The following is a 23,865-nucleotide window of genomic DNA, read 5'->3' on the forward strand; positions in this document are numbered from 1 at the left end:
TTACACTGTCATTAATAACAAAAGAAAATGAAGTATTCACAGTATGGTATTATAAATTAAAACCTTCTCTTTGCCATAATTTCTTAATTCTCAGAGGGTGAAAATAACTAACTCACAGGAAGTTGTGAGAACAAAACTGGGCAATGTATATAAGCAACCAAACACATAACCCAGGAAATAGTAGGCACTCAATTAATGTAAGCAGCTCCCACATTCCTTTCTCCCTAAAAAAAAAAATTAAAGGAAGAAAGCGTGAGGAACATACCTGTCTGGCATTCTTTGTTTTGGGTATGTGGTTTGCAAGAGGTGGCTTTAGTCTGTGTGATGGGTTTGCACAATAAAGCTTTGTTCTTCAAAAGTCTTGGGGGCTGGGAAGGTGGCAGTTTTAGGGCATCTGTTTGTGTACTTGCCTAGTAAAACAAAAATAAAAAAACCAATGAGGTTTTCAAAAGCTTATCATTAATTACAAGAAATATTATAATTTCAAAAGAAATACTATATTGGAATTACATGGAAGACAGAGAACTTACTAAATATGTAAGAAATACAATATTCCTGAAATAGCAATAGTAATAAAATAGTCTGATAACTATATATTGACTCTGAATGTATCTAATTAACAGTTCTATTTACCAAGAAAAATGCTATTTCTATTGTAAGAAACTGTTGGCCAATAACAGTGTTGGCTATGTTTACAATGAGAACTGTTACTTCCTGAGTTGAGTCTTAGAAGACTTTATTTCAAGATAACCAGAAATAATAGAATCACTTATGATCACTTAAGTAAATTGAAAAAAAAAAAAGTTATGAAAGTTATCTCAGAGACCAGAAAATACTTAGAAATGCCACTGTTCTAATCATAAGTTTTTCTCATATTTATTTTCTTCTTCTTCTAAGAGAGAAAAAAATATTGAGTGAAAAAACAAGAATGCTTATTTAAGGATAATCTGCACTGAGTGGAAAACAAACTCTATTTTATAAATATTTCATTTACAATCTGAGTACATTAGAAACACCCCAAATACCTTCTATGCCTAAATTCTATAAAATTTAATTCTCTAAAACTAAACTATAAAAAACTAAACCAAACAAAAACAGCCTTCAGTAACTACACAGATAGCAAGCATTCAAAGATATCCAAGTACATAAAAGGCCTAATTAAATAACCAGAATATCTTTGTTCTCAAAGATTAAATGAGCTTATAAAATTTATTTTATATAATAAAGAATAAAGCAGGAAAAATTAGCACAGACATACTGATATGGATAAAATTGGAAAATAAATACAGTGGCAATACCAGTTAGAAGAATAAAACTTACATCGCCAATGATTTTTGCTGTTACTGTTGGAACTGCACCTGATATAAATAAAAATAAATATTTAGGATCTTACACAATTATTTAAACAGGAGCATTTAAACCTGATGGTGGAATGATAGACACAAAATCTCAAATAAAAACATGTATTATCTTAATTCACAGGAAGACTAGCATGTAAAGTGTGACATGAAAAAAAAGAGATCTGGAAATGATAAAAATATTGTTTAATGCCCAGCAGCCCACAGGGAGCCACCACTCATAATATAAGTGTGTCAAACATACAAAAATGATCACTGATGGAAAAAAAAGATACAGACCGACTGTATTCAACTTCAAAAGGCTGAATAAATGCTTTCAAATCAGACATACCTTGTAAGACACTGTTAGAATTCACTGTGGGCTGAGCAGCGGGAGCACTGGCTAATGATACTACATTAGCTATAACTGGAGTTGAATCCTTTCTTAGAGATGGGGGCCCTGCTGAAGCAGCTGGCACCATGGAAATACTTGCTAATAAACAAAAATTTAAAAAACCTTGTAATTTATATGCACATACAAAGAAACCAACATCTCAAGAAGGTTAAACAATGCTTTTAGTAAGGTTAAATTCTCTTAGAGCAAAGAATCACTTTAGGATTATAACTGGGCTTTTTTCTGTTTTTTTTAATTAGTGAAACCTAAAAGTATTCCATGTACTTTCTCTTGCATAACTATGCTTGTGGTATATTTAAAAGGCCATGTAATTTAGATTCCATGTCTTCTGCTTTATTCTCAAATCCTTTTTTAAGGAAGTCAAGGTGTATATACCCATTACAAACATTAACTGACATTCTTTCCCATAGTTCTTACAGAGTTTATTTAATTCAGTATGCTCAGAGAAAACATAATGAATGCCATTTTTACAAAGCCTTAAGCCAAGATATTAAACAAAATAGGGATTTAAATGTTAATGTCACTTGAACAGAATGAAATTTGTGAATTTGCATTTCATGAAATTATTAACAACTGTTCGAAGTTCCCAATCTCCAGAACAGTTGTTGGTCCCTGACAATGATCAAAGACTATAAAGTTTAATTTTACCTGCATTGTTTTGTGAAGGGGGGTCACACATACTCTGCTGATTACAGAACATTAAGATACAAAGCAGGTTACAGAAATGTTTCATCTCTCCTCGCCATTTCAAGGACTCGCTGAGTTTACCCTGTCGCTTACAACCATCACATTTGGCCATCTAAAAATGAAATAAGACGGTAAAAGAGTAAAAAATTATCTGTGGCCTGACAGAATGAAAGCGGTACACAAATGACAAGTGAGGAAACTAACTTAGAATCTAGAACACAAAAATGAAGGTTAACTACCCTAAAATGGTAAATATTTATCATTTTATCATTTATACTAAACATTAAAAGTCACATTATAAAGATGCCAATAAAGAGTAATTTAAAAACACAGTGAAATGAAAATAAGACCTATATTCTTCAAAAACTTTAAAAGACAAATTCATTTTAGTTAAATAATTGATAAAATGCTAATTTTAAATACTTTAATATCTTAAGATTGATAGATCTTCTATAAGGAAATTAAAAACAAAAAGAATGTAACTTCAGTGACATTAAAGTCTTCTTAAATCTTATATTAATACTGCAAGAAGACATAAAACATTTATTTTTTTAATGTAATATATTTAATACTTATAAGTTTTAAATCATTAAATTGCCCTTCATACTACATTGAAGAATAAAAGGGAGTAATGTATGCCCTAACTTGAAAAACCCCAGGAATGTGGATTGTATTTACCTGATAGAACAGAACTGTATATTTGGACATGCATTCTTCACAACAGAACTCTTCTACCTTCCCCCCCAAATTATTCTGTACCAATTTGGGAGATGTCTGTAAACAATAACTGCACATTTTACAGTGATTTCCCCAGCGTTTTGCCAAGTCGTGTTTATAAAGCAATTTGCAACCTAAAAACAGGAAAGATAAAATTAACATGAGAAAAAAATATTAAGTATCTACATCTTTAAACTTAAATGCCCTGTGACAATGTTTTCACACTTGGATCCTTACTAACTAGTACAGCAAGGAATCAATTTAAAGGATCTATTCTATGACTTTCTTTTTTTAAACAAAATAAGGACAGAAAATATTACAGTGCATCACATATAATAAAAGCCAGTTTTGTTTCATAAAACTTTTATTTTACTTGGGCAGGTGATAACATACTGGGTCACAATGTAAAATGTATTTCCTCTTGTGTGCTGTGGTTAAAGGGTTTGAAAGCCACTAGTCTAGGAGGCCAATTGTGGACAGTTTTAGAATAAAACAAAACATTTTAAACATACAAAATAGTCATCTAAATAAAGGCAGCCATCTATCTCACATTAATTTGCCTATTCAGAAACATGTCTGTTTAAAACAACAAAAGTATAATCTTAGGATGCTACCAAAATTTAAGAAGTTCTCTTTAGAAGTAAGGTGCAAGAGGGATGCCTGGGTGGCTCAGTCGGTTCAGTGTCCAACTCCTGGTTTCAGCTCCGGTCATGATATCAGGGTGCTGGGATGGAGCCCCTCGTCAGGCTCCATGCTCAGCAGGAAGTCTGCTTAAGATTTTCTCTCTCTCTCTTCCTCTCCCTCTGCCCCTCCCCCACCTAATAAATAAATTTTTAAAAAGTGCAATAACTGTAAGATCCCTATCAACCTAAGAACATGAAATGTTTTTCGTATCACCAGCATCTTCTGTAATACAGCTCAACGATCTTTTCCCTTCATTTTGACATCTATATATGATATGAAGGACTAGCTCAGAAAAAAAAGTGAACCAAGTGTAAGCAAAAGATTTTGTTGTTATACACAAAGGATAAACTAGATAACCTTATATAGTTACAGCTTAAATCATCAGTTACTTTTAAAAGGACCAACATGCTCAGTAGGTAAGATGATCTTTACCTTCACTACAGAATGACTTGTCAGCACCTGAGAATCGCACAGTCTCCTTTACAATTTTCTCAATTTTACAATATTCACACATTGCCATTACATTATTTATTTTCTTATATTCATCAGAACAATTCTTGCCACAGAACTGAAACATTTTACCCTGCAAAGAAATAATCATCAAGTACTAATTAAACATTTGGTTTATCTTTTGGAAATCCTTATTCCCTCTTACTTTCAAAACAAGTATGTAATTTTGAGAGATGAAAAACCAGAAATGATTTTATAAATAGACCAATTTATACTCAAACCCTTTACCGGGATCCTATACTTTACCTTATAGTCAAGAAGTTCTGGTTTTGTGGCAAAAAGGCGGTTACAGTGCTGACACTTGAGTTTCACAACACTTCGTGCGAACCCAACATGCTGGGATTGGGCAGCAAGTCGCTGGAGACCAGCTGCAGCAGAGCTACTGATGGAGGTGGGAGAAACGGCCGAGGTGTTCCCCCCTCCTGATGACACCGTTGAACCTGTGGGGATGCTTACAATTACTTGGCCCTGAGACAAGGGCACTACTGAAGAATTCATTCCTGTTGGTTTGTTGAACAAATTCTGAAAAATGACACAAACAAGATGATCAATGTAATCATTTGTTCAAACAAATAAGCACCGAACGACTAAGTTTGACAAGCACAGTTCGAGGTACATAAGATACACCTGTGAACAAGCAAAACTCCCTACCTTTGAACAGCTTATAACTGAATGGGCAGACTGTCACTTATATCCAAAAACTAAAATAATTTAATAATCTTTTTTAATTTTTAAACTTTTTTTAAAAAAGTAATCTCGACATGCAACGTGGGGCTCGAACTCATGATCCCAAGATCAAGAGTGGTTTGCCCTATTGACTGAGCCAGCAGGGCCCCAAACTAATAATCTCCTTTAAAAATAATTTCCTCCCAATAGACAATCTGGGTAATAACAATTCCACTTGAAAGTTACAGGAAGCATTTAAATGTTGTCATTTAATGTTGTCATTTGATGTCCAAATATGGCCAAAGTCAAAGAATCCACGTTTAACAGGACTGAGATAGAAGTGTAGGCCATCAGGGCAGGAGCAAACACCTACCAAGTTTACATACTACTTAGCAGGTGTCTCACTGACTGCAGAAGAGGAAGATTTCTGAAGCCGTACCTGGAACGCGACAACACAGCTGTAGCTGCAGAAGTTGCGGATACTTCCATCTGACATGGCGAGGTGATACTGAGGGATTGCTGAGGTTTTACAACTGTTACACTGCACTTGTACACCTTAGCGGATCAGGATAAAAACTAATGAGTAATATATACAAATGTACACAATGTTTCAGAAAATAAATATTATCCAATATATGAAAATTCAAGGGCCAGGTCAAGTTGCAGGAACTGAAACTAAATCATGTCACATACAGACAAAAACTAACTTAACATTAATTATATTTCTTTTAATTTAAAGTTGGCACAGTCTACCCTGAAACTACAAAGTGAATGAATATTAAAATAAATCAGGTGTGGATAAAAAGATACATGAAAGAAGCCATATGAAATTCTTTTGGAAAAGGGGAATATACAATAGGCAAGCAAATAAATAAACATTACTTAAGCAATCAAGGGAAGAGGTGATATTTACAACACAGATCTGAAATATTTTAAATTTGCCTTAAAAATCAATTAAATTTGAACAAAAATCTGTACTATACAAAAAAGCAATAACCATAACTTTTGTCAACTATTATATAGTTTATGAAACCAGTATTACCTGCAGAAGTAACCATTTTAACTCTGTAAGCAGATAAGCAATTAACAGAACAGAAAAGCTCTGTCTTTCCCAAGCTATTGGTATTTTCAATCATTTCTGCTGAGGATCTCAATGATTTGCAAAGCGCACATGGTGTAATTTTGGCTGATTTCTATTAAGAGAATAAAATAACATTCATTTTTACCAAATTATAAGTAAAAGCATATCTTTGAAATGTTTATACTTAACACTGCTGAAATATTTTAAATTAGTGGCTTTCAAACTTTTATGATTACAATCCTCAGTAAGAAATAAATTTTACAAAGTGATCCAGTACATACTTCTGAAGTTCTGTTTGTGTATTATACATATACGTACACAAAAAAGTTTCACAAAACAATATAAATCATGCTAACATGTGATGCATGTTTATATGCTCCATTCTATTTTATTTCATTAAAAAATAATGCTGACCACAACTAGAAAATTAATTTGGGGATCTATTAATTGATTGTTAACTATAGTTTTAAAAATGGAATTTAAAAAAATTACACAATAGGGAATTCATGCTCTTACACTATGCTAAAAGTCAGAAGACCCCGCCCCACAAAAGGTGCTATATATGGAAATAAAATGTGAACTCAAGAGAAAAAACTTATTAGAAAATTCACTATCAAATATTCTACCACCAATAACAACAAAGCACACAGAGCAATAAGCAAGTAAGCAATAAAGTGGGAGCAAACTGGATATCACAAGTGTCTAAATATAAGCAATCAATGAGTCTGTAGTTCCCACTAAATTAGGGATTCAGCAGTAATTAATGCTAAATACTACTAACATATCACACATTCAGGATAACTTATGAAGTATATCCAGTATCCATTATCTCTCTGAAGTTTTTGCTGATAGTTTCATCTTGTCCTATCAAGTAGAACTGATCATGTTTCCTCTGTGCCATGCTGCACCATAATACTTCCATCATACCATCTCTACTCAGTTATAGGTCTACCTCCCCTAGGAGACAGCCCCTCAAAGCAGGAATCACATCTAATGTTTGTCTGATGAATTATATATGAGGAAGGAAAGAAAGCAGCAGATATGACCATCTTCAATACGCCAGGTTCTATACTAGGTGCTTTCTCATTCTTATTTCACATAATCCTAACAACATCTCAGTAACAGTAGTATAATATCCATTCACAGATAAGAAAAGGGACCCAAGGAGTTTAACTGCTTTCCCCATGATAAAATTCTATTTGAACAGAGAGTCAAGGAATCAAACCGAGATCTGCTTTACTTCTAAATTCATGTTCTTTCTCTAGACCACAGTACATATTATGTGAGAAATTTAATAGATATTGGCTAAATTTAAAATGATTACTTTAAAATTAAGACGATTCACCCTATTTCTCCTTCTCTTGTGGAATATGAACCATCTTTCAATGGACTGAATCCAAGTAACTTTTAGTACTTGAAACAGTATCAAGAAAATAGTCTTTTGGACAAGGATAAGCTCATGAAGACAAAACCAAGGTGTTTCTAGAGGAAGGAATAAATAGTAAAGCTAAGCCCCTTTAATGTGCTTCATAATAACAAGAAATAAATGGAAACACTGTATAACACTGAAAATTCCAAAATCACTGCAAAGTATTAAGAATAAAAGAAATTTCTCAAAGGACATTACATTCATGAATCTAGTTAGACTGTATAAAAATTTACTATTCTAAGGAAAAGAATGATCAGCTAGTGCACTGAAACAGGAAAGCACTGTAAAATTAAAAATATAAAAGGATCTTACCATTCCTTTGGATTTATGAATTTTAAAATCTAATTTTTGATCAAAATTTACTAACAAAACACAAATATAGTAAAAATGAAACTGCCTAACAGACGTTTGCCATACAGCATTCATCCGATTCATCTTCTATAAGCCTCATCAATTCACAAAATAAAATATAACCTACATTTATTTTTTCCTATTTCATGAAGAAAAGGAAAAACTTTTTAAAACAATTACTCGTAAGATTTTTATTTTCTGAATTGCAATTTCAACTATATGGATTTGATGGCAAGAATATGTATGTAACTTGGACCTTACCTTGTCAAATAAGAAAGTATATACTTATATGCAAACCAAAAATATATTTCAAAGAAAGCTATTCACCAAAAAGCTGAGACTGGATATCTCTGGGAGATGCACTATTTTTCTGCTTCATGCATTTTCAAAATACTGTTCAAAAACATGAATCATATTTGAAATACAAATGCCATGCCCTAAAAGCATGTATTTCAAAGGCACGAAGAGAAAAATATGCTACTTATAAAACTCTGTAAGTGGGTTTTCAATACACATTCATTTGACAAGTACTATTTATATGTAAAAATATTAATTAAGCTAATAACAACATCTTAGTATTTTTGTGACAACATGTTCATAAGTAAGTTCTACCACAACAAATAGATCTTCCTAAAAGGAACAAAGACATTGGGGTTAAATACAGTCATGTACCTGCTTATATGCTGTGACACACGCTGAGCTACAAAACTTCTTAGACTGGCCCTCTATCTGAAGCATGTGACACTGCCCAGAGCCACTGTAACAGTAGCCCCCGCAGTTCTCGCAACAGTTCATGGTGAGGTTGTTGGCAGAGCGAAACTTCGAGAAGCAGGCATCACTGCAAAGTTTATGTACCACATTCTGGTAATTAACTTCATGTCGAATCTAGGAATTAAAAAACAACACACCAACAACAAGCAAGAGATCATTAAAAGCTGTTCTTTAAGCACAAACATTAGATCTTCCTGGACGCCCCCACCCCCTGCCCAAAAGTAAGATGACTTACAACAGCATTCTTCTGACACATGCTGCATTTGGTTGAAATGCTATTCGTATTTATGGTGACAACAGGTTTCCTTTTCAGTTCGTATGTTGACAGACATGACTGACTGCAAAAATCTTTACTAGTGGTGCTATTTTCAAACTGGGCACTGATCACATCCTTTGGATTTAAAATATCTCTAAAAATGATAACAAAAATAAAATAAGCCACAGTATCATTTGTATTTTTCCTTTTTGTCAGTTAAAATAAATAAAACAGGGGCATCTGGGTGGCTCAGTAGGTTAAGTGTCTGCCCTCGGCTCAGGTCATGGTCCCAGGGTCCTGGGATCGAGCCCCGCATCCGGCTCCCTGATCAGCAAAGAGCCTGCTTCTCCCTCTCCTTCCCGCTCATGCTCTCTCTCACTATCTCTCTCTCTTTCAAGCCTTTAAAATAAATAAATAAATAAATAAATAAATAAATAAATCAGAGGCAATTATATGTATGTATGGAAAAGGCATTGATAACTCCTGGGATTTCCTGGGTAAACTGATAAATTGCTCTGGTCCTTAAGTTATGTTCTATAAACAGAACTAAGAAATGGCTTACTTCATAGAACTGTTGCAAGGATTAGTATACTGTGCTTCAAGACTAAGAGGTATACATCAGTTTTTATTCATTATTTCTAGTAGGTAGAATTATAAGAGATGTTAATTTTCTTCTTTAGGTTCTTCTATATTTTCAAAATATTCTTTAAAAATAATATAACACTTGAAAAAATTTAAAAACACCATCTTTTAAACGTAAAAAAACAGGGACATCTGGCTGGCTCACTTGGTGGAGCATGTAACTGCTGATCTTGGGGTTCTGAGAGAGAGCCCCATGCTGAGTGTAGAAATTACTTAAAAGTAAAATCTTAAATAAATAAATAAATAAATACACTTCAAGCTACACAGTGTATATTCAAGCACGGTTTTATAAAATCAAGTACATCTTTTTTTAAAATAATTTAATTTATAAGCATTAGTAGCAAAGGGAATGAAGATTAAAACACTTCAAGGGGTGACTGGGTGGCTCAGTCATTAAGCATCTGCCTTCGGCTTGGGTCATGCTCCCAGGGTCCTGGGATCGAGTCCCACATCAGTCTCACTGCTCGGTGGAGAGCCTGCTTCTCCCGCTCCCTCGGCTGCTCCCCCTGCTTGTGCTCTCTCTCTTGCTCTTTGTGAAATAAATAAAATCTTTAAAAAATAAAACACTTCTAAGGCCCCCTACCACTCCACACTTTATCATACCCCCAAACCAGTGTTCCCACATAGCAGTTTATTAAATAAAGTATAAACGATTTTAAAAGCCAATGGAAGGGGCTCCTGGGTGGCTTGGTCAGTTAAGCGACCAACTCTTGATTTCAGCTCAGGTAATAATCTCAGGGTCAGGAGATCGAGCCCTGAGTTGGGCTCTGGGCTGAGCATGGAGCCTGCTTGAGATTCTCACTCCCCCTCTCCCTCTGCCACTCCCTGGCTCATGCTCACACTTTCTCTCTCTCTTAAAAAAAAAAAGTCAATGGGAAAAAAATTCCTTGATGGAAATTTTCTAAATGGTGTCTCTCTCCCATGAGTATACTACACCCACATAATAGTATATAAACCATTTTAACTAATTCTTGCATCTTAAACAGATTATACTAATAGAGTAAGTTTTAGAAAAGATTATAAATATCTCTGCTTCAATAAAAGATAATAGTAAACGTAATGGGAATCATCACAAGGAACACCTCATATGCTGTTAATACATAACTCCATACCTCATCTTCTATACTTAGTAGCTCTAGGTTCTTCTACTTTCTACATTTGTTTTTGCCTTCACAGCTATTTTTTAATTAGGGTTTTTTAAAACATTTTATTTATTTGATAGAGAGAAAGAACATGAGGAGGGGGAGGGGCACGGGGAGAGGGAGAAGCAGGCTCCCAACTTAGCAGGGATCCCGACATGAGGCTCGATCCCAGGAGCCTCGGATCATGACCTGAGCCGAAGGCAGACACTTAACCGACTGAGCCACCCAGGCGCCCCTAGGTTTTAATGTATTTCATTTATAGAGGTATTTATTGAGCACTTATACTGAGCCAGGCACTATCTACACCCTGTGTCACAATATGGTACAAGCACGCACTCAAGGAGCTCACAGTATATTGGGACAAAAAGACAAATGACATATAAAATACCGTAACAGAAGCATCCTTAAAATATAAAAGTAAAATAATTATGAAAAAGCATAATGTACAACAGAAATGAAGAAACAATTATTTCAGACAATATGTGACATGAAAGGCTACCCAAAAGGTGACATTTTAGCTGTATCTTAAACAAGAGCTTTCTAGAAGGTTAAGGAGATAAGAGTTGGAGAGCAGCATGGATCAAGGCAAGGAAGAATAAACGTAGGTATATTTGTCACTCCCTTCAGTATGCCTAGCATCCAACTACATTACATCTTGTTGTAGATTATATGATTCCAAATAGTAAAAATTCAGAAATGATACAGACAATCCTGAAATCATTACTTGAGTATCATTATATCAAATAATCTGATCTAACAGCATTAAAAAAATTATCCTCCAAATTACTTTTTTTTTTTTAAAGATTTTATTTATTTGACAGAGATAGAGACAGCCAGCGAGAGAGGGAACACAAGGAGGGGGAGTGGGAGAGGAAGAAGCAGGCTCACAGCAGAGGAGCCTGATGTGGGGCTTGATCCCATAACGCCGGGATCACGCCCTGAGCCAAAAGCAGACGCTCAATGACTGCGCCACCCAGGCACTCCCCAAATGACCTCTTTTATGGAGGATTTGAAACAGATTTTTTTTTTAAAGATTTTATTTATTTATTTGACAGAGATAGCCAGCGAGAGAGGGAACACAAGCAGGGGGAGTGGGAGAGGAAGAAGCAGGCTCCTAGTGGAGGAGCCTGACGTGGGGCTCGATCCCAGAACTCTGGGATCATGCCCTGAGCCGAAGGCAGACGCTTGACGACTGCGCCACCCAACCCAGGTGCCCCGAAACAGATTTTTAAAAACAGTGTTAGGTCCTTATTACTAAGGAAACCTGAAAATTAAATGATGATTAGCCAAAATACACTCAGAGTTTAGATTAAATTCAAGAAGTTAAGAGATATGGGTTAATAAGAGATTAAGAAAAAATAAAACTGTTACTTCAAATAGCTAATGAGTTTCTTTTAACCTAAGTGCAGCTGCTATATTTCTACTGGTCTATAAAGATAGCAGTGGCTATCAGGAAGGAAAACTTTTCTATCTCCACCCATTCAAATTAAACTGAAATCCTTCTTGGGATCCTTCAAGGGATTAATTTACAAATTAAACCTGTTTCACTATATGGACTACGTGCGGGCCTGGGGATGGGGATTAGCAAAATTAACCAGCTATCTGACACTGAGGAAATCTTTTAACTTCTTTGAATCCAATTTCCTTATATTTAAGGTATGATCCAACTGAACAATTTTATAGTCATAAACCAGACTATCCCAAACTGCTGTAATGACTGTGTAAATAAGAGGAAAACAGGGGCACCTGGGTGGCTCAGTCAGTTAGGCATCCGATGATTTTTTTTTTTAAGATTTTATTTATTTATTTATTTGTCAGAGAAAGAGAGAGAGCGCACAAGCAGGGGGAGCGGTAGGCAGAGGCAGAAGCAGGCTCGCTGCTGAGCAAAGAGCCGGATGCGGGACTTGATCCCAAGACCCTGGGATCATGACATGAGACGAAGGCAGACACGTAACCAACTGAGCCACCCAGGTGCCCCTAAGCATCCGATTCTTGATCTCAGCTCAGGTCTCTATCTCAAGGTCCTGAGTTCAAGCCCACGTTGGGGGGGAGGGAAGAGGAAAAAAAGGGAAGGAAAGGTAACGTGGTAAAAAGGAGACGAAAGAGTAGTTCAGGAAGTAAAACAGAATGCAAGGAAAATCAAGACTGATCAGGGGTTGAGGGCTGACCAACAACAGAAAAGATATCCTATAAAATGAAAAGGGGAGAAAAATCAGAAAGCAAATGGGGAAGAAAAGGCAGAGGTGACAGGCAGGTAAGGACTACCTGATAGAGAACAGTAAGAGGCAAATGGAAAAGAACAATGGGTGAAAAAAAAAGGATAATAGATAAGTGCATGAATGAAGAGGTAGGACAGTTAAAGAGTCAAGGAGTGACAGGCTGAAAACATGGAAGATTTATGGAAAAGACCAAACATAACAAAAGACAAATGTAATCTTAAAGAATAACTGAACTACACAGGATCAAGATGGGTAAGATATGACATGAAGGTGAAAATGACCTATCTCTAGATAACGCTAGGCAAACCAAAGAGATATAATAAATTTAGATGAAAATAATAATATGTACGGACAAGAATTTAAAAACACAGAAAGAGGGCACACATTTAAAAACTTCTGTGAGTTTTCTACGGCCTTTTTTAAATTCACTGATCTATCTCTGAAAATATATGACTATTATTACAAAAGAAGAAATAAAACTGAAATTTTAGAGAGTGCCAATCACTAAAGTAGAATTAAATAAAGAAGCATAAGAGGAAGTTATTATATGAAATTATCTCATGGCAAAACAGAAAAAAAAACCCTATAAAAAGTATAATTTTCAAGTTGATTTAATCTTAGAATCTGATAATGAGTATATGAGAATATAGAAATTAAGTACATACTTCTAAAAGTATGTTTTATAATTCAAACAGTATAAATAAAGAAGCCTATTTTCACTAAATCAAACATGAAACATAAAAGGAAGCCACATAACGAACTTCCAGAAAGACTTCTAACCACATTCAAATTTCTTTCAAGTCTCTAAAATGTCTTTTCCAACTAAACCAGAAGAGGGAGCATCTTCTTCCCTTTCTAGACAGAAAGGGAAGGACCCTTGTGAGGAACTATAAATTCAAATATCTAAACTAATAAATTATGGTTTGAATAGCTTAATGAGAGGCCAAAGTGTTTCAGAATAAGAGCATTATTCATCTTTCTCTGACTTATTTAAGCAGTTCCTAACAACCATCTCACCAAATCAGACAAAATGAAATCGTATTCTTCAAATATATCAGGATGACCTTATCAAAGTCTAAGATTATAGTCTTTTGATATTAAACACTAAAATGGAACCTTTGAGGTAGTTCAGAGATACTGAGTAGATTTAAGAAAATATACACTGGAGTCCTTTTAAAGATAAGAAAAGTATTAAATGAATTCCAATTAGATAACAAGATACATAACATTAAATATTTGTGGATTTAAGTATCTATTACCTATAAAATATTGTGGTATTACATGATGGTATAGTTTTTGTTTTATAAAGCATCTCAACCAACAAAGATGTTTCAAAAACATCTCAATAAATAAAAGGTACATTACTGGCAGTTAAAATAAGCTGAGCACCTAGTATTCAGAAAACTGAGAGGAGCCTAGGTGGATCAGTCAGTTGAGCGTCCAACTCTTGATTTTGGCTCAGGAGAGCAAGCCCCTCAACAGCAGGCTCCACTCTCAGTGGGAAATCTGCTTGAGATTCTCTCTCTCTTCCTCTCCCCCCCAAATAAATAAATCTTTAAAAAAAGGAAAAACTGAGAGCAGCAAGATGCTGTGGGAATTCTCAATAAACATGGGAATGTAGAAAATTAAACAACACACAGATAAGAACAAAGTACTTTAAAAGGAAACAAACAAGATAATTTAGAATTCTGCTATACTTTGAGCAACTTGAACAAGTTTTCTTGGTGGGAGGAGGCGGTGGGCGGGCAGGTGGAACTGTATATCCAGTGAGGCACAGCGTGGAGCAGAAAAGCTGAGTAGACCCTTTCCTCTGATAAGCAGTTTGCCCCTTCTGCAGGATTTTTTTACAACCAGAACAGGAAACTCGGACAGCTGTGGCTGGAACTGAAGGAAGCATTTTATTCATGCCAGATGACGCCAGTGAAGGCTGAAAGCCAGTAGTCAACTGTGGAGCTTAAAAAAAAAATTTTTTTAAAGAAAAAATGTTTTACTTTTTGTCATGAATTTTAAGTACATATATCCTTTCTTTCTCTTCTAGAACCAGTGTTGAAACCCAAAACTAATTACGCAATATATAATTAAACCCATTCTAAATGGGCAGAGAACTGCCTAGTTTACTAATACAAGTAGATACTTCCTCTCATCATACTGGTCAGAATAAATAAACATGATGCATTTACTCAGTTCTGTTTCTTACCAAGAGGACTGCCACTGACTGAAAAGACGGCACTAATTTTCAATTCCCCTTCTTGAGTTTTTTGCTGTTGGCCATGACTATACTCCTTTAAAAAAGAAAATAAGTAAATAAATACTTAGAGAAAATAAATACAATGTATCTAAGAAATCCAGACATTCAACACATTTTCGTTTGGCTACACAGGGGGGAGAAAATGTTCATACTACCTTACCATTAGTAAGAAATATCAGCAAGCGAACTATAATTTCAATAAGGGTATAACAGGTTTGCATATGCTGAGAAAGTAAGAGGTAAAAAATGAAAAGTAGCTACCCAATTAGCCTGTAGTACTACCAGATATTTAAATTATTTTTGAAAATTCTTACTATTACAGTATTTTAAGTTGCTACTTATCTATTATAAAAGTAATACACACTACACAAAATTTAGACAAGTAGAAATAAGGAAAAAATTCTACTCGTATTTTCATCACACCAAAACAACCATTGTTATTCTTTTGGTATATTTCTTTCCAGCCTTTTCCCCTCCTCTATTCAGAGGCTTTATTTTTCTACATAGTTGTAATTAAACTGAATGTATCATTCTAATAAAATGATCTCTTGTCACTTGAGTCAACTGAACATTTGCCTATTATTACACTGGTGTTTTTTAAGCTGGATTCCAAGAATCCCTGAGGTCTACAGATGCATTGTAGGGAGTCTGAGAATTCTAAGAATATTTTTAAAAACTGTATATCTATTTCAATGACTTTTTGATAAATGTAAACATATTTTTCATCATGAATAACCACATATAACTGAGTTATACTACAAGTTCTCAGTGCTGTTATTTGCTTTTATAATTACATTATTTCACTATGAAATCTCTAAGTGGCAGGTTTAACTTTTACTTTCATTCACCGTTTATCACACTGAAACTTGCAAAACCCCAGCAGACCTCTTATTCTTGGAATTCTCAGACAACTCCAACATAACCCCCCTTTTTTGTGGTAAGAGGTATCTGGTACATTACTCACATTTGAGAAATACTGATAGATATATTATTTAATAGACATAGCAGATTACACAGGGATGGGACTGGGATGAAGTGAGTGAGGCACTTGCCTCAGGAACAAAATTAAGGTACCAAAAATCTCAGTAATCAAGATAAACAATATTTTAATGCAATATTTTTTTAAATGTACAATCCAGGATGAACAAAGTAAGAAAACTTATATAAATAAAGACAGCATCGGTATTACTGACTCTTCCTTTGGCATCAGTCTCCAATTTAATGGTCCTGCATGACACTGAGAATATATAACCATAACCCAATGTCAGTCCACTTGTTTCCCAACATTTCGTATAATCAGAAATACCATGATGAACATAGCTATGAATACTCATAGTCTCATACTTAGTATTATGTTCTAAAGAAAAGATCCTTAAAGTGAAATTATTAGGTAAAAAGGTACACAGTCAATGTTCCTGATACACAATGACAGTTTAAAAAAAAAAAAAAAACTTCTAATTAGATTTATTCTAGCAATTTGTGTAAAAAGCCATTTAAGTCTTTCCCCACTGTTGTCTCAATCTGCAATTCTTTTTATAATATCCACTTACAAAAAAGCATTATAATGTACCAATATTAACCTTGTGTAGCAGGTTATCAACATTTTTTCAGTATTTACTTTTACAATTTTTTATGTACTGCAGCTTCATTTCTATGCCAAAAATCTAGTTTTTACCTTTGTTACTCCTTTGATTTCTTATAAAGTTGTACCTCCACAATAAAATACTAAGAAAATGGCTTAATTGTTTTTAATATAGTCCTTTAATCCAGAGGTCAACAAACTTTATATGCAAAGGGCCAGATAACTAAATATTTTCAACTTCAGAGGCCATACTACCACAACTACTCAACTCTGCCCTGGTAGAGCAAAAGTACCCACAGATAACCTGTAAATGAACGAATGTGGCAATGATCCAATAAAACTTAATTTATAAGAACAGTGTGCAGAAAAACAAACACAAAACAGAAACACAGAAAGCAGGCTGGATTTGGCATGCTGCTAATTTGCCAACCCCTAATTTAATCCACCTGGGATTTATTTACTTTGATGTTTAAAGGGCATTTTTTCCTTTCTCTGAATAACTACTGAATTACCTTCTATTCACTGTTTACATACCAAACTGTTTTTAAAATGTCTCTTGTGGCAATCTATTCTGTATCATTATCAGCCTAATTTTTTTCTTTTAAGTAAACTCTACCCAACATGGGGCTCAAACTCATGACCCCAAGATCAAGGACACACTCTACCAACTGAGCCGGCCAGGTGCCCCATTATCAGCCTAATTTTAGGATATCACACTACCCTAATAAACCTAATTGTGACAGGTTTAACCATTTAATAGTCTGCCACTGTCAAATATTTTTTAGAACACATGTGTGATGTTTGTGTGTGTACATGCCTATTTAATCTTCTTCAAAACATGAGAACCTACTGACATTTTCATCAGAATTGTATCGAAACTCTATCTTAAGAATCACTAATACCTTACATTTTTAAAAAGTCTCTCCATTCTATCAAATTCTTTTATCTGACATAAGTACTTTTTAAAGTTGCTTTGCCAAAGGGAATATTATATATTTTCATATTATCTGAGAAACAATGATTTACAGAAACATTGTTCTCTTTTATATAACTAAAATTCAATTAACTACTTCACTAAACTTTCATGAATTCTATTAATTCTCTAATAAAGATCCTTACTAGCAAATGATGATAATTTTGTCTCCCCTCTTCCATTATTTCTTCTAATTTCTCTAACATGCACTAGGTCAAAAATCCAACAAGAGTTAAATAATAATGCCAACATCAGTAATTTGTGTTCTATTAGTAATTATTAACAGGTTTCCATCATTTTACTCTTAAATTTAATGACTGCTATCAATATGAAGTAGATATTTCCTCACCATGATCAAGAGAGTATCTATTATAAGAAATGCATAGTAAACTACATGAGATGTCTTTTTGCACCTATACAGTCTTATTTGACTAGATGAAATTATGTATTAAAAGATTTCCTAATATTGACTCATCCTGACATTCCTATATTATATAGTAAATTAAAGCAAATTTCAAGTAAAAAAAAAAATTAAATCTCAGAAAACTTCCCCCCAAATCAATACTCATTGGCATACTTTAATGGTCTCCAGTCAGCTTCTTTTCTCACTGTTTATGACAATTATTCCAAACTTCTGATTTTTCCTTAAGCCTCAAGTACATATTACTTCTGTAACATAGTAAAATAAGTACATATCTTAAGTATTCTACTTATACACCCCAGAATGCCTTCAAGGCAAAATCAAGTTTATGTCAGTACCCCCTTAATAATTATGACTAACTTTACAAACATTTAATTATAAACAATGATTACTAACTTGAGAAGTGAAAATCTGATGACTCAAAGACTTTCAGAAGCAGAAAAGCAGGTGTCAAAACAAAACAAAAATCCTTTATCAATAGCTTTACATTCCCTTTACCATAAAGGAAGACCTGTATCAGTACACCAATACAGTATTATAGAAATGAAGAACCCTGTACCTCTGGCCAAGTTAATTTGACATACCTAAAGAAAGCCCCAACATTTAATTATTGCATTCCACTTTCTAAAACTATATGACTCATTATTGTGACAACTGATTTGATTTTCCATCCTAATCCATTTACTTTAATAAGAGATTAAAATTAGCTCTTTTATTATGAGCAAAAAGAAGAAAAAAATCATGACTTTAATGTGGTATTCCCTGAATTTCAAACTTTTAGAACCTATAGAAAAGGGGAAAAGAAAAAAATGAGGTCTCTGGCTCTTTAAAGTTTCTATTTTAAAACCTTCTCCAGGCATTTTAAAAAATGAAACAACTTTTATTTACATAAAGATTGTCAGACTGATAATAATAAGACCTTGATTATGGCCCCCTAGTGGCTCCTTCCTGGCCACATGGCCTTGAGCAACTAACTTAACCTTTATGAACCACAGTTCCCTCATCCACAAATGGAGTTAGTATCACCTATTCTGACCATCTTATGTAAGAAAGATGAAACAGCACAGTACACATAAAAGCACCGTATACCTGTAAAAATATTACAGAAAATAGAGTAACATGCAATGGGGATCTGAATAAACAAATGAAACTGGAAGACCAAATGATATTATGCCAATAACAGAGGCAGGAGGATGACAACTGGCGAACCCAGAAAATCATAACTGAAGAAATAATCAAGAACAAATGGGTAGAAGTCTTTAAATATACATGCACACATCTCAGCACTTAAGGTGCTTTCAAAAGTAAAGAAAGTATGGAAAGTAATGAAATTAACACCAAAATGAATTGTGTAACAAGGAGAATTAGGAAGTGAGCTGAAAACAAAACTACAAGTTAAGCAAGGAGAAAATCCAAAGGAGTTGTGACAAAGGGGCAATGAGCTAAAGCTATGATCTTATTAAATCATGAGAAAAGGTACCACTAGAGATTGATAGTCAAAAGTAAAGCCTGACCACAACTTATAAACCTATCAGCATTTTATGAGAGTTAGGTTAACAGTACTGTTTTAGAGACTATTAAAATAATACACTGGAACTCCCTTTTCCAGTCTATGGGAAATGAGTAAGAGTGATAGAGCATTAGGCAGTACTGAACAGCAAAAAATACAGATTTCCAATGGTCATCCCAGAGAAATACCTTAAAAGAACAGGACAATGAAGAAGGATGAGGAAGAGGGGAGGGAAAGGGGGAGGGGAAAGGAAAAGGAAGGAAGAGGGGGAAGAGAAGAAAGAACAGGTATCTACGGTTTAACAGAAGGTCCCTGAAGGGATTTCTAGAATTATAAAAGATCTGATCCTACAGAATTGATGTGGTAATAATAGAAAGGATTTCTCAGAGAAAACCTAGGTTTATCCACTCACATGCTGGGACTGCCTTATTGTAGTGTTAGAGTAAAGAATGCCTCTGGACCTTACGTCTAGGACCTATACACACTCCTGCTTGGTTCTGAAGAGTCCCATCAATCAGGTGCTGAGCCTTTGAGGAAATTCTTTCCTGTAATCATGATGAAACCTCGCATTCGGCATTTTATAACACATTAGTATACTCTGTATAGCATATAAAAATGGAGGTGTTTCTAACAATTCCATCCTATTGGTATTCCCCAACCACTGGAACCACTAACTTTTTAAAAAAAAGTAATACAAATAATCTTTCCTGATGACCTCTTCCCTGAAGGTATTTATTTGGTCTTTGCTATAAGTGCCTTTCCATCCTAAAGAAAGTGCCACTGGGTCACATTCAGAGAGAAAGTGATGCCTTTGGATCCCTGCCAGTATTATGATTTCTTATGAATTTCCCATGTCCACATTAGGGCATGTAAAGAGATAGGAAATCTTTCCTGTAAACAGATATGTTTGTAGTCTTCTGAAGCATACAGTGCCACATGAACTTTTCCTAGGTTATCAGTACATTTCTTTATGCCTATTTCAGATAACCAAGATCTCCATTTTGCCTGCTTCTGTTAACATGCTTTCAATCTACCTTGCATTAACTATTTTTATATTCCTACTCTGCCATCTTCTTCTGTTGCCACCACACTTATAACCATCCAGCTCCTACAGCTTTACCATCACTACCCTATACAGCCACCTTCCCCTGAGCACCAAGAAATTCCTGCTTAAGTGAGTATCAATCTGATTCATACAAAGTATCTATCCTTCCATCTCCTTACTATAAAAGAGTGGCTCTCAACAGCAGACAATTGTGCCCCCCACTCCCACAGGACATATGGCAACGTCTGGAGACACTGGGGGGGTGGAGGTGCTAATGGTATCAAGTACGTAGAGACCAAGGATGCTGCTAAACATACTACAATGCCCAACACAGCCCCTCACAACAAGGAATTATCTGGCCCCAAATGTAAATAGTGCCAAGGCTGAGAAACCGTGCTCACAGACATCTGAATGAAAAAACCGCTTCTACAGAAGTCTCACATTCTCAGCCCTCCAAAACAACAGAAACATATGGAAAGATAACCTTTCTCCAGATCAAATGCCATTTCAGAGAAATAACTAATTCATGCTATCTTTACTTCTCAGCCTCTGAATTCATGCCATCTGTGTAAAACACAGACATCCTCAAATAATTGCTGACTTCGTGTACTCATCCCTCAGTCCCCTTCGTACACTCCAAAATGATTACAGCACCTGACAGAACTTTGACTCTTCCATTCCAACTACCATAATATCATTAACTACATGGATCTTCACTGATTTCAGGACTTCAGTTACAGGATCTCTGTAACTCTAACCTCCAGAGCAATCTTGAAATTGCAGAACTTGATCCCATTTCACCCATCAAAGCCTCCTTTACCTTCTACCCACTGATCAAATTAACTGGTTCTTCAATCAATTAACTCTTTCAAAGATAACCTATTAATTCCTCCCCCCCAAAACCCTTGAATCCATATAGAGTGTGCTTCATTAACAAAAACTGCAAAAAGCTTATTACTACCTTATATAAACTCAATCATAACATAAACTCATAAACAACCGTAAACCTTCAACCATGTCTGCTCTATCAATCTCAGATCCTTGAAGACTCACTTTCCCTAGTCCTGCACTGAAATTGTAAAAATCACAGAAGAGTGGTATTAAAGAACAAAGTGGATTAAAAGTCTAAATTACTACTCAGGAAAAGTTTCATATAATTCTTGATTCCTTAGCATTATTCTCACAAGATAATTCAAATTACCTCAGCCCTCATTAAGAGTCTCCTCTCACACTGTCAACAAACTACTTCACTTCTTAATCAAGAACTTCCTCTCTCAAATGAGTAATTCATGTGTGGAACAAAAAAGAAGGGGGGAAAGTAAAGGTGAAATGTTTACTTGAGCATTGTCAGGTTCATCTTTAATTTTGTCTAGTAGTCCCTGCTGTGGTGCCATTGCTTTGTCATACTCATCATCCAAAGGTTCTTCTTTAATTCTAATATTTGATGCAAAGGAATTTCCCAGTTCCGAACCAATGGATTCTTTATTGGCAAATGGATAGCTGGAATCCTAAAACACAATATAAAGGATTAATAAATATTCAGATTTAAAAATTATTCCTCTTCAGGTTCAACACCCAAAGATAAGCTCATTGGAAATGAAGAACTCTATGGATATTCATTAGAGTCCCTATGCCTAAAAGTAAATGTGATCTATGTCTAAATATCAAATACAATAAAGAAACTAAGAGCTGAGGCTTCTTAGAACACCGTCAAAGATGTCCTTACCAAATAATAAAGCAAACTGTTAAAAAAAATCAGTGCTCGACCTAACACATATAGTTACAGTTTAGAAAATGACATAAAGAAAACTTCGACACTTGCCACAGTTACAGCATCTACATACACACTGAAAACTTACCCTAAAGTTTGTTTCTGGGGTTTGTGGTAAATGGGTATGTAATGTTTCTTCAACTTGATTAGCTATTGAAAGAAAAAAAAAACAAAACAAACACATGTATATGAATAACAAATCTTATAAAGAGTGACCTAAAAAGCTATCATTTGATAATCACCTCTCTTGTCCAATAAAGACACTTATTAGAGTGAAGTGGGTCCCAAAAAATACCCAAAAGATAGTTTCACTCGGAAGTCTGGCCCCATCTTACTTTTAGCCTCACCTTACACTTTCCTTGCTCAAACCTAAATAAAGTGGTTACTTTAGTCACTGTGCTCTAAAAACTACTTGTGTTTGTTCTTCCCCATTTCTGCTTATATCATTCCAAGGCCCCTCTATCTATCTTAATCCCTGTACGGTCTTCCAGATCCTGCTCAGTTCAAAATCCACCTCTCCTCTGTAAACCTTTCCTGGTCACTGAGATAAAAATCAGGTTTTTTCTAAGAATACCTAAAACACTTTCAATTATTTGAAAGAAACCTTCTTGTATGGACCTATGACAAATTCTTCTACCACTGTCTTTAATTATAAATTAAATCTTACACTATTCAACTGGTCACTGACACTTCTACTTGATTTACCCCTTCTACTACTAGACATTATGTTCCTTGAGGATAAATACCCTCATAATTTATCCCCTGTAGGGATATCAAAAATATATATTGAATAATATATATTAAAAAATATAGTAAACCTGTACAGCCTGTTACATAATAGATATGTAAATTAATTGTTCTTTTTAATAATACTGATTTGTTCTTTCTACCATATTTTCCCAGCATTGTCAGAAAAAAATGTAAGGTTTGCTATATTATATCTTGCTTTCCTTCACATCTATTAAACATTCATTAAAATATTACTATTTTCACTGCACAGGTTAGGCCCCAAGAATACAAAGATGAAAAAGATACAATCTGGTCCTTAATAAACTCCTATGCTGTTAAGTAAGGCAAAATGAATACAGAAGTATAATACTCTAAGTACTATAAATAATGAAGTATAAACAAAATGCTATGAAAATACAGATAAAGAAACAATTCATCCTTCAATGTAGAGAGGTTAGAGATGACTACAGAGTAGAAGAGGTTTATGAGTTAGGTACTGTTGGATAAAAGTACTTTTACAGGGATATACACAAAGAAAGAAAAGGACATACACACAAATGGAATAGCAAGGGGAAAGGAGGGCAAAGAAATAAGAAAATATGTGACATATTCAAGAATGGAACTGGAGCTACAGTATAGGGTACACTGGGCAAAGAGGCTCAAGAGGGGGCCTCAAGAA

At 34.7% G+C, this 23,865-nt stretch overlaps 1 protein-coding gene across 9 annotated transcripts in view; it reads right to left on the reverse strand.

Annotated features, from left to right (window-relative positions):
• Positions 1-23,865, reverse strand: part of ZMYM4 (zinc finger MYM-type containing 4) — a 134,720-nt gene that overhangs the window by 29,736 nt on the left and 81,119 nt on the right. For all 9 annotated transcript variants that reach the window (XM_087858500.1, XM_045782573.2, XM_087858499.1 and 6 more), the window contains 15 exons: positions 22,546-22,607; positions 22,024-22,194; positions 15,105-15,189; positions 14,605-14,860; positions 8,884-9,058; positions 8,550-8,762; positions 6,059-6,209; positions 5,456-5,571; positions 4,597-4,872; positions 4,273-4,423; positions 3,118-3,290; positions 2,401-2,551; positions 1,690-1,830; positions 1,321-1,358; positions 266-410 (listed from right to left, as the gene is read on the reverse strand). In XM_087858500.1, the coding sequence (XP_087714626.1) occupies positions 266-410; positions 1,321-1,358; positions 1,690-1,830; positions 2,401-2,551; positions 3,118-3,290; positions 4,273-4,423; positions 4,597-4,872; positions 5,456-5,571; positions 6,059-6,209; positions 8,550-8,762; positions 8,884-9,058; positions 14,605-14,860; positions 15,105-15,189; positions 22,024-22,194; positions 22,546-22,607 (2,304 nt within the window). The remainder of the gene's footprint in view (positions 1-265; positions 411-1,320; positions 1,359-1,689; positions 1,831-2,400; positions 2,552-3,117; positions 3,291-4,272; positions 4,424-4,596; positions 4,873-5,455; positions 5,572-6,058; positions 6,210-8,549; positions 8,763-8,883; positions 9,059-14,604; positions 14,861-15,104; positions 15,190-22,023; positions 22,195-22,545; positions 22,608-23,865) is intronic.

Source organism: Ursus americanus, chromosome 33 (assembly GCF_024610735.1).
Source record: "Ursus americanus isolate L20-20 chromosome 33, mUrsAme1.1.p, whole genome shotgun sequence".
Taxonomy (NCBI): domain Eukaryota; kingdom Metazoa; phylum Chordata; class Mammalia; order Carnivora; family Ursidae; genus Ursus; species Ursus americanus.